Source organism: Hemibagrus wyckioides, linkage group LG12 (genome assembly GCF_019097595.1).
Source record: "Hemibagrus wyckioides isolate EC202008001 linkage group LG12, SWU_Hwy_1.0, whole genome shotgun sequence".
NCBI lineage: Eukaryota > Metazoa > Chordata > Actinopteri > Siluriformes > Bagridae > Hemibagrus > Hemibagrus wyckioides.
In genome coordinates this window covers 816,604-829,287 of record NC_080721.1, presented here as the reverse complement: position 1 = coordinate 829,287, position 12,684 = coordinate 816,604, and the positions used below count along the sequence as shown (strand labels likewise).

Below are 12,684 nucleotides of genomic sequence, written 5' to 3'. Positions count from 1 at the left end.
GAAAAAAAAAAAAAGTGTGTGTGTGTGTGCACATGCATGATGAAAGTGAGACCCATTGGTTGGGCTCAAGGCTTTCAGAGAATTTGAAAATTTTACAGAGCGAGGTGCGTGTGTGTGTTTCAGAGACACACAAACACATGGATGTGAGTGAGAGAAGTCCTTGATAGGTGTTCACTATCACCTTAAAATCTCTAATATACCCGCACACACACTTCTCATGGGAGGTGTCAGTTCCACTGATCTTAATCTACTAGAATTGGAGTAGTGTGCAGTACGTACATCAGCACAGCCTAGCGTTCACTCTTTCCTTCTCTTCTGTCCCTGTCTTTTTGTTCTCTCTCTGTCGCTCTCCTTTTTTTAATCTTTCCTGCCTGTCACCATTCTTTCTGACAAATCTCAATTTTCCCCCCAACTCCTGTCTGAACCTCTTTTTGTTTTAATATCTCCGCCCCCTCAGCACCACCCCTATCCCCTATCCCCACCCCCACTCTCTCTCTCTCTCTCCTCTCACTTTGTAAGAGAAGGTTGGCTCAGTGTGAAAATGCCATCGTGCTCTCCGGATTGCTGCCTCTACCCAACAGTAGAGGTAAGACCGATACTGTAGACTGTACTACTACATCTGCATAGGATTCACTCTTTACATGCGACTGCTTTACATGACAGATTTCTTATTCAATCTACTTTACATGGGTCTGAGTAGGCAACTGTATTACTCTGAGAATTTATACATCACCTGAAAGAGGAAGGTCAGGGATTTTTAAAACAGTATGATTTCAGGCTTGGAAAACCATATTTATTTTTAAAAATATATTTCTCTGGGTGTGTTAGAGGAAACTATATATAAAGTTTCAGTTTCTTCTGTTCAGAACTGTTTAAATGTTTCTAAATCTGCTTTGGATGTATCCCATTTTAATACGTGTGTGCATATATATACATCTCGCTGATATTTTGCAATTTTGAGTTCTGAGTGTTGGAAGTGAGCATGAGTGAATGCATGTGTGTCTAAGAAACTATGCTTGGGAGCATGTGCCGTTGACTAAATGTGATCAGTAACTGCTTAAATACTGCTGAGGTGGAAGCAGACATGCCACACATGCTCTCTTATGTATAGCAAATGCAGCAATTTGTTTCCTGAGCAATTGTTTGGATGAATTGTTATATTAATCGAAGGATTATGAAGTCCCTTTTTCTTCTCTGATGTCTTGCATGAACCCTGCATAATTGTTGCTATTTAAAAGGCTTGTGCATGTGTCTTCAGATCATCAAGGTCTTTAGTGAAGATGGTGTTGGGAAGGTGGTGGAAGTTCCTGCCCATATGACAGCAAGGGATGTGTGTCAGCTCCTGGTATATAAGAGCCACTGCCTGGATGACAACTGCTGGACTTTAGTAGAGCATCATCCATTGCTTGGACTAGGTAAGTGTATGTGTGGGTGTGTTAGTGAGGGAGAGTGAGTAGCAATCACCACCTGGTCCTTGAGGGCACATTCTCTCCTATCCAGTAGATCGGCTCTTTATGCTTAAGGCTTTTTGTATAATCCTGTGCTTTGCTACAGTTCCTGCCTGCGTATTTTACACACATTCTTGTCCACTGTAAAGAGAAAAGCATTCAGAAGTACAAAACGCATTGAGGTGGAGCAAGCAGAAAAACCTCCAATACAAAGCAGAGATTGAGAATAGAGCATGATATAGTTAACATGCTAGTTAGCTGTGGCATCAGTGTGTTTAAGCTGCTCCATAATGCAGCATAAGCAGTAGTTCGAAAAGATGCCTAGAACAAATCTGATTTTCGTGGCTGGTACAGTTGGGTTGGTGGCTGTCATATGAGAGAGGAAACCTAACTAGTGCATGTGAATTGATTAAGATTAAATCAGGGGGAAATCAGTGAGCTTATGGAGCAGTGTGGGTTTCTTGTTGGATTGTATTTGTGATCAATAACTTATTTGGACTCTTAAAGAGTCAACTAACGTAACTTCAACCAAGTTCTCCAAGCAGTATCTAATCTGTGGCTATTGCTAAGTCTGCATTTGCAGTTTTGTGAAAGTTGTATTTATGTTTTAATGCAAAATAAATAAGTAAATGTTTCTCTAGGTATGATGTCATAATGTGTGATTGGCTGTATTCGGATTCGTGGGCTGACACCCGATCAGCTGCAGCTTCAGCTGAACATTGTGTTCAGTGCAGCTGGCCTTGACGGATCAGGACACTCTAGATTTGATCTCAGAACTAACGCTAGCCCAACATTATGGCAACCTTCCAAAAAAATGTTCCTCTTACATAAGCCATTAAATGTGAGGCTCCTTGCTGAGCTATGATCAGACTTACTGCTCAATGCAATCAAGCTAAATACATGACCTCATCTCCCTGCAATGCTTCTCTCTCTCTCTCTCTCTCTCTCTCTCTCTCTCTCTCTCTCTCTCTCTGCTCTGATTGCATTTGTATTGTCAGGCTGGGTGGAGATGTGTGTCTACTTTTACTGAAAAACACTCGCACAGAGATGTGAATTATTAATATGTATAATGAAACACAAAACTTCTCTTTTTTTTTTTTTTTTTACATAAACACTTTAGTTTTTTTTATCCATGCAAGTTAATACTGGAACATACTGGTCCACTTTCTTTACTTTTCAACTCTCTTTTTTCTTTCTCTCTCTCTCTCTCTCTCTCTCTCACACACACACACACACACACACACACACACAAAGTAAATATTCTCATTTTAACTGTGCCCTGAGGCAAAAGTGTCATATGAATACACAGAGCTGAGACTGCCTTGTCTACATTACCCCCTTCTCTTTATTTTACTCTCCCTATCTGTCATACTTACAAACCTTATACTTATTTTTAGCTTATAACAGCTTATACCTGTTTTCTGTTTTCACAGTTGCAGCAAGACCGAAATGATCCACATCACCACATGCTTGTGTACGCTTGTTTCAGCAATGCCAGATTATAACTGCTTAATGTAGCTGTGACATCATGCAACTTCCTTCTCTCTTTTTGTTCTTCCTCATAGTTTCTTGTTCTTCAGCTTGAATAATTATTGTAGACCTGATCTACTGTGTGTGTGTGTGGGTGTAGAGAGGTCTTTGGAGGACCATGAACTGGTGGTTCAGGTGCAGGCCTGCATGTCTCCAGAGAGCAAGTTTCTCTTCAGGAAGAACTATGCCAAGTACGAGTTCTTCAGAAACCCACTGGTGAGAAAACCACATATTCCTAAATAAAACAATATATATTTTTTTACTATCTGGACATTGAAATATTAATCCAGGTTTTTCCTGTTCTTTCCATTTTATTAATCTGAATAATTTGTTTTCCTTTATTCGTCATTTCATTAACCTTTCTGACAAGTAGTCTGGAAGAGAACATTGTGTAGCTGCAAAACAAAAATAGCATGATTGGTGTGTAACTGTTTTAACAAATAACACTAACAGTTTTGTAACAGTACAATTATACCCTAGTGCTTTTAAATTCTCAAATCCGATTCATTTTCTACAGCATCAGCTCTAACACTGGTCAAATCACAGGTTTATGTTAATGCTCTCATTCTAATATGTTATATTCTATAGCAACAGCTCATTTACTGCCATGTGTATGGTGGAAACTCCACAAAATAAAAGCCTAATGATTTACAATTTAAGATTAGCCTAAGATTTATATATGTGACTATTTAACAGAGAAATAGAGAAAAGCTTACAGACTGTAGGTTTTCCACCACAGCAAAGTCTTCAGGACAGAAGAGTTTGTACTTTTCTGGATTCTTTTATGTCTATTTATTTTATTTTGTCATTAAAATCAAAGAGAGATGCAAAAAATAATATCTTAGCATACGAAAGTGTCTTTAATATAGTCAAATGTATCTAGATATAGATATACATTTATTTCTAGTAATGATCAAAAGTGCATATGCCAAAAGAATAACAATTTTTGAAGCTTAAAATAACTAAAATGTCTTAACATGTGTTTAATAATCATGTGTTTTGGATTAGAGTCAAGATATTTTCACTTGGTAAGATGTCAGTTGATTGTAGTGTGTAGTTGCTATCATGTAATTGATAACAAGCCTTAACTTGTCTTTTGAACGTTTCACAACATTAACTACAATTATAAAAGGTGAAAAAGCATAATGTCATTCAGTATTAAACTGAATATTATAAGTGTTGGCAAATTGTTGTAGTGTAAGAGGAATAAGACACTTTTTATTACACTGATTATTTTCCAATAACAGAATTTCCCAAATTCAGGGTGCTAATGTCCCTTGCTTTCTGTCATGCTACATCACTCTACCTCCTTGTTGATTATTTTCCTGCAACAGCACTCTCTGTCATGTTTGGTTTGTGACATAGTATAAAGTTTGGCTTATTCTAGCCTCCTCCTCCTACTCTCCTCTGAATACTGTTCACTTGCTTGTGTTCATTTTGTGACAAAATCTGTTCAATATAAGTCTGGTATGTGTTCATCTTTAGGTTTGTCACATGCGTGGTACACTTTCCCCATACGAGTGTGTGTGTGTGTGTGTGTGTGTGTGTGTGTGTGTGTGTGTGTGTGTGCGGGTGCGGACTGCAACGAATACCTGTCGTTGTAATTTGTATTGCATTCTGGGAAATTGAGTTGATCTCATTTAATGAAAATACACACGCACATGTACATTCAGGAGGTTATGCTAGAATGTATGTAAAAATGAATGATAAAGAGATTGAGTCAGTATACAAATAAAATCACTGTGTGCTCTGTACAGTTACTGTGAGTAGTCAAATGTGGAATGAGCAGACATTTTTGTGTTTGCACAGTTTGCATTAAAAGGTATATGAACCAAGACCATTACTAAACAGACCTTATAACACCAGGTCTATCTATGCTTGTTTTTCACGTTTAATACTCAAATTCAAATTTTATTTATGAAATACAAAATCATGTCATGAAATGCTTTTTTGACTGTCCTTGTTACAAGATAGAAACATTAAAAACTTTATTTTATGTGTGAAGTCCAGAGAAAAATCCCAATAGTCCAATATCCCTGTGCTCAAGGTGTAGCTAGTTGGCTAGAGAAAAGTGTTTTATTTATTTAATTATTTATTTTCTGACTATAGTATCTGGTAGCCTATAAAATGTGATTAAAACTAAAGGATGTTTATTTGAGATAGTACTGAATATAGAAGAATTATATATAGAGGAATTGACACATTCATAATGACTTACACTGTGTGTGTGTGTAAGCATTTGGAATTGTCCTGAAATATTTCAGGGGTTAAAGCTGAGATGTTAGGGATGAGCTATAGTTAGTATTAAGTAATACCTCAGTGCAGGTAATGATAACAATATACAAAATAAGTGAAGAGCATGCTAGCATTGCATAATTAATTATGTACAAAAGCTCTTTTTCTCTTCTCTCTTTCAGAATTTCTTCCCAGAAAATATGGTGGCATGGTGTCAAGAATCCAATGGCACAATCCCACCATCTCAGCTTCTGCAGGTGAGCACACATGCGCACACACACACACTCTCTCTCGCTCTGGATCTCTCTCTCTCTTTCTTTCTCCCGCTCTGGCTCTCTCTCTGTCTTTCTCACACACACACACACACACACACACTGCGGTACAGTGAGGTAAGAGTGATGATTACTGTAATATGACTCAGCTAGGAAACCCTACATATCTGAAACGGTGAGTTTAGCTCAGCTCCCACCACACTCACGAGTACACTTTAGTCAAATGTGGTCATGACTTTCGCTGTGTGTGCTTTCACACATATGTGAGACAGGATACATAGCAGTTGGTGTGTAAGATATGGGGAGAGGGAGTCTTCTTTAAATAGCTAGTCTCTAGATGGTTTTCTGCTCTCCTCCCCATGCAGAATTTCTTGAATTCCAGCCGCTGCCCTGAGATCCAGGGCTTTCTTTACATGAAAGAGACGGGCCGCAAGTCCTGGAAGAAGCTTTACATGTTCCTGCGCCGCTCTGGCCTCTACTACTCCACTAAAGGAATATCCAAGGCAAGCTGAACATTTGTGTTCCTTTATGTGTGTTTGGGGAAAAAAGGCACTCATCTCCAAATTGAGTTTTGTGGTCTATTATACAGAAAGTGCATAGTTGGCTGAGTCTGGTCCAATCTAGAAGTGATTCCACATGCTTGGACATCAGTGAAAGGATCAGATATGGGTCATGTAATGATAAGGAGATTTTGGTTTATGGCCTGTATATGTAGCTACAAGGCTGCACTACTATGAATAAGATATTTCAGTTAGTTTGGAGAACGTTATTCCACTAAATACACATTTAATATATGTTTTGAATCTATTGAAAAACATTTAATGCAACTTTGATTATGAATGACCACTTCATAGGATTTGTGTAATATTGATTTTAACTGCTTGCAATTTACCAAAAAAAAGAGAGAAAAGAAACATTGAGAGAGAACTCATAGCAGCATACTCACATGTGATGTAGTGCATACTCAAAGCAAATATTTTATTGCTACATAGATATAACATTGTCACACAGGCCTACCATTTCAGTATTTGGATTTATGGCAAGGTAGTGTTAGTCATTTCAGCTTCTTGTTGTGGGTGTTATATGTGACGGTTGTGTTCAATTTCTAAGAATTTTGCATGTGGCATGTTCAGGAGCCCAGACATCTGCAGTTGCTGTCAGATCTGGAAGAGAACAGTGTGTTCACCATGACGACAGGGAAGAAAGTGCACAACGCTCCCACAGAATACCAGTTCTGCATTAAGGTACAACACATAGTACAATTGAGATTTTATAGAGTATAAGTTTTTGTTTTTGGCTTTATTACATAATGAAAATGATTTGCTCTTGATAGAATATCTATAAACATGTTTATGTAGAGTTTGTGTTAGGGAAGATATTATCTGGGCCACTCATTTTTTTTATTACTTGGTGGTTTAATAACAGCCTACTAAAGGCAAAACAGAGTTGAAGGATCTGAAGATGCTCTGTGCTGAGGATGAGCAGAGCAGAACCTGCTGGATGACTGGCTTCAGAGTATTCAAGGTACACACAAACACAAACTCACACACAGTCTAGTTTGCTGTAGATTGCTAATGCAATATGTCTTATAAGCTAGTGAGCCTGAAGATCAAGCCATGAATTTCATCAATACACCTACAGAAAGATTACTTCTTGCCTCTAACTGGACAGAACACCAAACGTTTAAACATTAATGAAAATATAGTATATTGTACAGCCTTGTTAAAAAGTATTTAAGTAATTTATTGTTGTTATACACTGTGATAACTACTTCTACAACTACTACCACCACCACCAGCACTATTACTTCTATTAGTAATAGTAATAGTACTTCTATGTACTCCACTATTCCTCTTTTAATTCTACTACTATTTTTACTACTGTTATTAATGCTGATTAATAATAATAGTAATCAGTTTTAAACTTGTGTGCAGTATGGAATTCTGCTCTATCAGAACTACAAGATCCCTCACCAATCAGCAGTCTCCAACTTCACTACACCAGTGGTGAGCATTCAGCTTCTATTTCACTTGACCACATACATTTTCTTAATATATTTATACCCTTTCACATACGCTTAGTATTTTTACAGCTTACCACTGTTGACCACTATAATCTGGTCTAATGTTATTTATTATCGACAATTAATAACCCTGCAAAGATGTTTCCACAGCTAACTGATATGTATATGAAGCAGTCTGTATCCTGATACGATTTCTCTGTAGAGGAGTGTGTCAGAGAATTCTCTAGTTGCCATGGATTTCTCTGGGAGGACAGGCCGTGTGATTGACAACCCTGTGGAAGCAATGAGTGCAGCAATGGAGGAGGGACACACTTGGAGAGTAAGTTTTGTATGCGCACACACACACACACACACACACACACACACACACACACATACAGATACCAGGCATAATTTATCAAGCTGCATATAATTTGTTTACAAATACTTTCCCTTTTTTGTCTTTTGCTCAAAAAAAGAAAATGCTGACCTTTTTTGGAAGATATTCTCCATTGGCTTTCCATATAAATATAGTTTAATAATGTCAACTAGCTGACCAAGCCGAACATATACTGAAGATTTTATTCCATGAATTTTATTCTGGCCAAAAGCCTTGAGTGCATGTGGGGGTGAGGGATGCGGCTTGCATGTTGTCCATAAAGTCTTAGTATTAGTCTTAGTTAATAGTACATTAAATGTTTTCATTTGTTAACAAAATACAGTGTAGCATATGCCTGTGTTAAATTGTGGCATTCCTATACAAATGTGTTTCATAGGCTTTAAATCATACAACTGGAAGAAGTTACACACGCTCATGCACTAATCTGTAACAGACACATGTACTGTATATTGTTTAATTACACACTCACAAAAATCTACTGAACATTATTTGAAAATCTGTTACTAAATTAAACAAATTCATGTTAATAAATTGAAAGAAGGTAATCCAGAACAGTCCACACATTAACACACTATTCAGTTAGGACAAAAGAAACCCTGCTCTATAAAGAAAGGTAGAGTTAATGTGTTTGTCTGTGGTAGCTGCAATGGCAAAGCTGCATTACTGTATTATCATATTATCATTTCTTTGCATTCTAAGGTTTTTTTTAAGGAAAATCAGTTGTACAGTGAATGTCTTCAGTATTTTATGGGTGACCTAGATTTTTTTTTTTTTGCTTAATCTATTTATTAGATTTTTACAATAACAACAAGATGCAAATACAAGAAAATAGTGAAAGATATTATCCACCCCTAAACCAAAACAAACTAAAACACAAACAAAACAAAACCAAAAAACAGAAATTTGTGCATGTTAAGCATTCACAGATATTAAGTGTACATGGACAAATGTTTAAACATACATGCACATAAAATTAAACTCGTCTCAACAGATTCAAGACATCCTTATGGTAACATCTTAATGTTGACAAGATATAGAAGTACTACTAGCGTTTTCAGAAAAAAAACAATGAATGGGTCCCAAGTCTCTGAAAACATACCGCTGTTGCCTTTAATGGTATACCTGATTTTTTCTAAATGAATGAATGAAGTTCATTGCATCTCTGAGCCAGTCGTCGAAAGATGGAGGAAAACATTGTTTCCGTAGCAGGAGAATGCGGCGTCTAGCCAGTAATGTTAGGAAAGCGAAAGCGTTTGCAGTATACCCAGGTAGGCCAGTGACATTTGGGGAGAGTCCGAAAAGTGCAACCAGAGGACAAGGCACAATCTGTTTCTTTGACACTATGGAGAAGCAATTACAAATTGACAGCCAGAAAGACGTTATAGACGGACATGACTAGAACATATGTATTAAATCAGCTGGGGCTTGATGGCAACGATCACCCTGCTTGATTTTTGCCAGCCTCACTTTTGTCCAATAAACACGATGAATAAGTTTTAGCTGGATGAGGCTATGTCGTGCACAGATAGAAGAGGTATGGACACGGGACAAGATCTGGTTCCAAGTCTTGTCTTCAAATGTAAGGCAAAGATCCGATTCCCACTGCTGTTTAATAAAGGAGAGAGAGGAGGTGGTGATGGTGGAGATATATCTGTATAAAGTCCAGGGCTACTTCAAGAATATGATCTATCTGGGATTTTGGAGGACGGTTCGGAAAGTCAGGAAATGAATTTTTAATAAAGTTTCGGAATTGCAAATATCTAAAAAAAAAAAACATTAGAGAGGGAAAATTTTTGCGTCAGCTGTGTGAAATTGGGAAAGATATTATCAATGTAAATGTCGTTAACAACTGAAATCCCTGCTCTTTGCCAAGAATTAAATGCTTTGTCGTTAAGTGAAGGGGGAAATAGAGGGTTACGATTAATAGGTAAAACCACCGGCAAACGCTGAAGGCCGAAATGGGTACGGAATTGGAACCAGATTCGTAATGTTTGCCGGACAATGAGATTACCATATGGACAGCGTGAGATGGCAGTGATAGGGCCGCACAAGAGTGCCGCAGGGGAAGCTGGGGAGCAGGAACCATCTTCAATAATAATCCAAGCCGGTACCCAATCACAGAGCCCAAAATGACTCTGAAACCAGAACAGTATAGAGTGTATGTTTGCAGCCCAGTAGTAAAATAAAAAATTAGGAAGGGCAAGCCCACCCTCGAGTTTCAGTTTGTGAAGTATTTCCCTGTGAATTCTGGCTGCTCCTTTGTTCCAAATAAAAGATGAAATGTGTTGATTAAGTGTTTTAAAAAAGGATTTAGGTATGAAAATAGGAACACATTGAAATAAATACAAAAATTTAGGCAACACATTCATCTTCACTGAGTTCACACGACCAGCCAGAGAGAGGGGAAGAGCTGACCAGCAAACAAAATCTTTCTGCACTCTCTGAAGAAGTGCAGTGAAATTGGCCTTGAAAAGATCTGACCATTTACGTGTAATTGTTATACCTAAATATTTAAAACTATGAAGAGTGACTTCAAACCCTGATGCACCCAATGGTAAAACAGAAATTTGAAAGTTTATTGGAACTCACTTTTGTTAGTATTCAACTTATAGCCAGAGAATTTACTAAAGGAGTTTATTATTCCCAGAACCTCAGGCAGAGAAACAGCCGGATCTGAAATATAAAGCAATATGCCGTCAGCATATAGTGAAATTTTGTGAATTGTCTCTGCTTTCTTAATTCTCTGTATAGCCTGCTCAGTGCGAATGGCAATTGCCAAGGGTTCTATTACCAATGCGAAAAGCAAAGGTGAGAGTGGGCAACCTTATCTTGTACCACGTTTCAGGGGAAAATTAGAAGAAAATATTCCATTGACACGGACTGCGCATATAGAAATGGAATATAAAAGTTTAATCCAAGATATGAATGTGTTGCCAAATCCGAATTTCCCTAGCACAAAAAAGAGGTAATCCCATTCCACCCATTCTCCGCATCCAGCAGAAGAAGAGCCTCCGATGGGTGTGAATTTGTAGAGTAAATTATATTCAATGCTCTTCTAATATTATGAGACAATCTATTTTTAATAAAACTTGTTTGGTCGTTATGTATGATAACAGGTAGAACAGACTCGAGGCGTTTTGCGAGGATTTTAGCCAGTATCTTTACATCCACATTCAAAAGACTAATTGGCCTGTAAGAGCCGCAGTCAAGTGGGTCTTTGTCCTTTTTTAAGATCAAGGAAATATAAGACAGACGGAGAGTTAGTCCCTTATCAATGGAGTCCAGTAACATATTTATTAGTGGGGTTTTAAGTGTTTGAGAGTACATCTTAAAAAATTTAATGGGGAACCCGTCCGGTCCAGGGGTCTTGCAATTCTGCATGCTCTGGACAGCTTGCACTCTCTTCTGTGGAAAAAGGTGCATTCAACTCCAATAGTAACTTCTCAGCCTTTCAAGTTGACAACATATTAAAGTCGGTTTGAAGTTTAAGTCTCTTCTTGTAAATTTCTGAATCCGAAGAGGTCGAATCAATCTGAAGAATTTCAAGAGATAACTCCTCTAACTTTTTTCTTCGTTGTCTATTTACCCCGGCTGAGTACGAAATGATCAGACCACAAGTATATGCTCTTAGGGCTTCCCAAATTGAAGAAGGTGAAGTTTCAGGGATGGTGTTTATCTCTAAAAATATATCTAACTGTTCTTTTAATGACTCACAAAAATTCTTATCAGAGAGAAGAAGGGAATTGAATCTCCAGCACCCGGGACTAAACATCCTATCCTGGAACAGAAGAGACAGTGCAAGTGGGGCGTGATCAGATATTACAATACTGCTATATGAACAGGATTTCACTCTGGGTAGCAGTTTCTTATCTAAGAAGAAGTAATCAATACGTGAGTAGTTATGGTGGACGTGGGAGAAGAAAGAATATTGTTGTGCTGTGGGGTTGTAAAACCGCCATACATCGGCTTGACCGCAGGTATTTAAAAGTGACTGAAGTGCACTTGCGGTTTTGTGAAGTTGGGTGGGTTTGGCGAATGAGCGGTCAAGAGAAGGATTCAGAATGCAATTAAAATCGCCTCCCATAATGAGATAATGTGAATTTAAATCAGGAAGTAAAGAGAATATTTGCTGGATAAAGTTTACATCATCATAATTCGGCGCGTATGTGTTGGCCAATGTCACTGTTATCCCATATAATAGGCCAGAAACAACAACATATCTACCGCAAGAGCCAGCTATAATTTGTGAAGGGGAAAACTGAATGCACTTATTGATTATAATTGCCACACCTCTAGATTTGCTCAAAAATTTAGAATGGAATAATTGTCCAATACATTTCTTATGGATTCTGACATGATCAGAGTTTTTTAGGTGGGTCTCCTGCAAAAAGCCAATGTGAGTATTTAAATGTCCTAAGTGAGACAACACCTTGCTGCGTTTAATCAGACTATTTAAACCTTTGACATTCCAGCTAATAAAATTAACACTGGAACCTCCTGACTGAACACTGCACATGTTAGTGGTCATTGGCTACAACAGCAAAAAGAAATGATGAAATAAAATGGAATGACTCTCCTCTGTCTTGACAAGTCTGAGAATAATCCGAGGAAAAAAAAAGAAAAGAAAAGGAAAACAACAACCCTCGATAAGTCAAATGACCATTGCCCATTTTCATCCAACACAAGCACCTACTCTCCGCCGAACATGCGAAGAGAGCTCCATAACAAATTGTAAACATGTCACAATATTGGGAACATCACACGGGTAACAAACTGTATATAGATGAAGATCAACAT

General features: G+C 37.8%; 2 protein-coding genes across 9 annotated transcripts in view; one reads left to right on the top strand and one right to left on the bottom strand.

Moving 5' to 3' along the window:
- Nucleotides 1–12,684, bottom strand: part of s100u (S100 calcium binding protein U) — a 282,508-nt gene that overhangs the window by 251,537 nt on the left and 18,287 nt on the right. The gene's annotated exons all lie outside the window — the stretch shown is intronic.
- The window catches only part of grb10a (growth factor receptor-bound protein 10a), a 41,807-nt gene that overhangs the window by 24,136 nt on the left and 4,987 nt on the right, over nt 1–12,684 (top strand). For 7 of the 8 annotated variants that reach the window (XM_058405214.1, XM_058405211.1, XM_058405212.1 and 4 more), the window contains 8 exons: nt 1,259–1,415; nt 3,079–3,194; nt 5,396–5,470; nt 5,851–5,988; nt 6,619–6,729; nt 6,911–7,009; nt 7,420–7,491; nt 7,711–7,827. In XM_058405214.1, the coding sequence (XP_058261197.1) occupies nt 1,259–1,415; nt 3,079–3,194; nt 5,396–5,470; nt 5,851–5,988; nt 6,619–6,729; nt 6,911–7,009; nt 7,420–7,491; nt 7,711–7,827 (885 nt within the window). Of the gene's footprint in view, nt 1–426; nt 587–1,258; nt 1,416–3,078; nt 3,195–5,395; nt 5,471–5,850; nt 5,989–6,618; nt 6,730–6,910; nt 7,010–7,419; nt 7,492–7,710; nt 7,828–12,684 lie in introns of those variants that run through there. The other variant, XM_058405219.1, reaches the window with a different exon arrangement.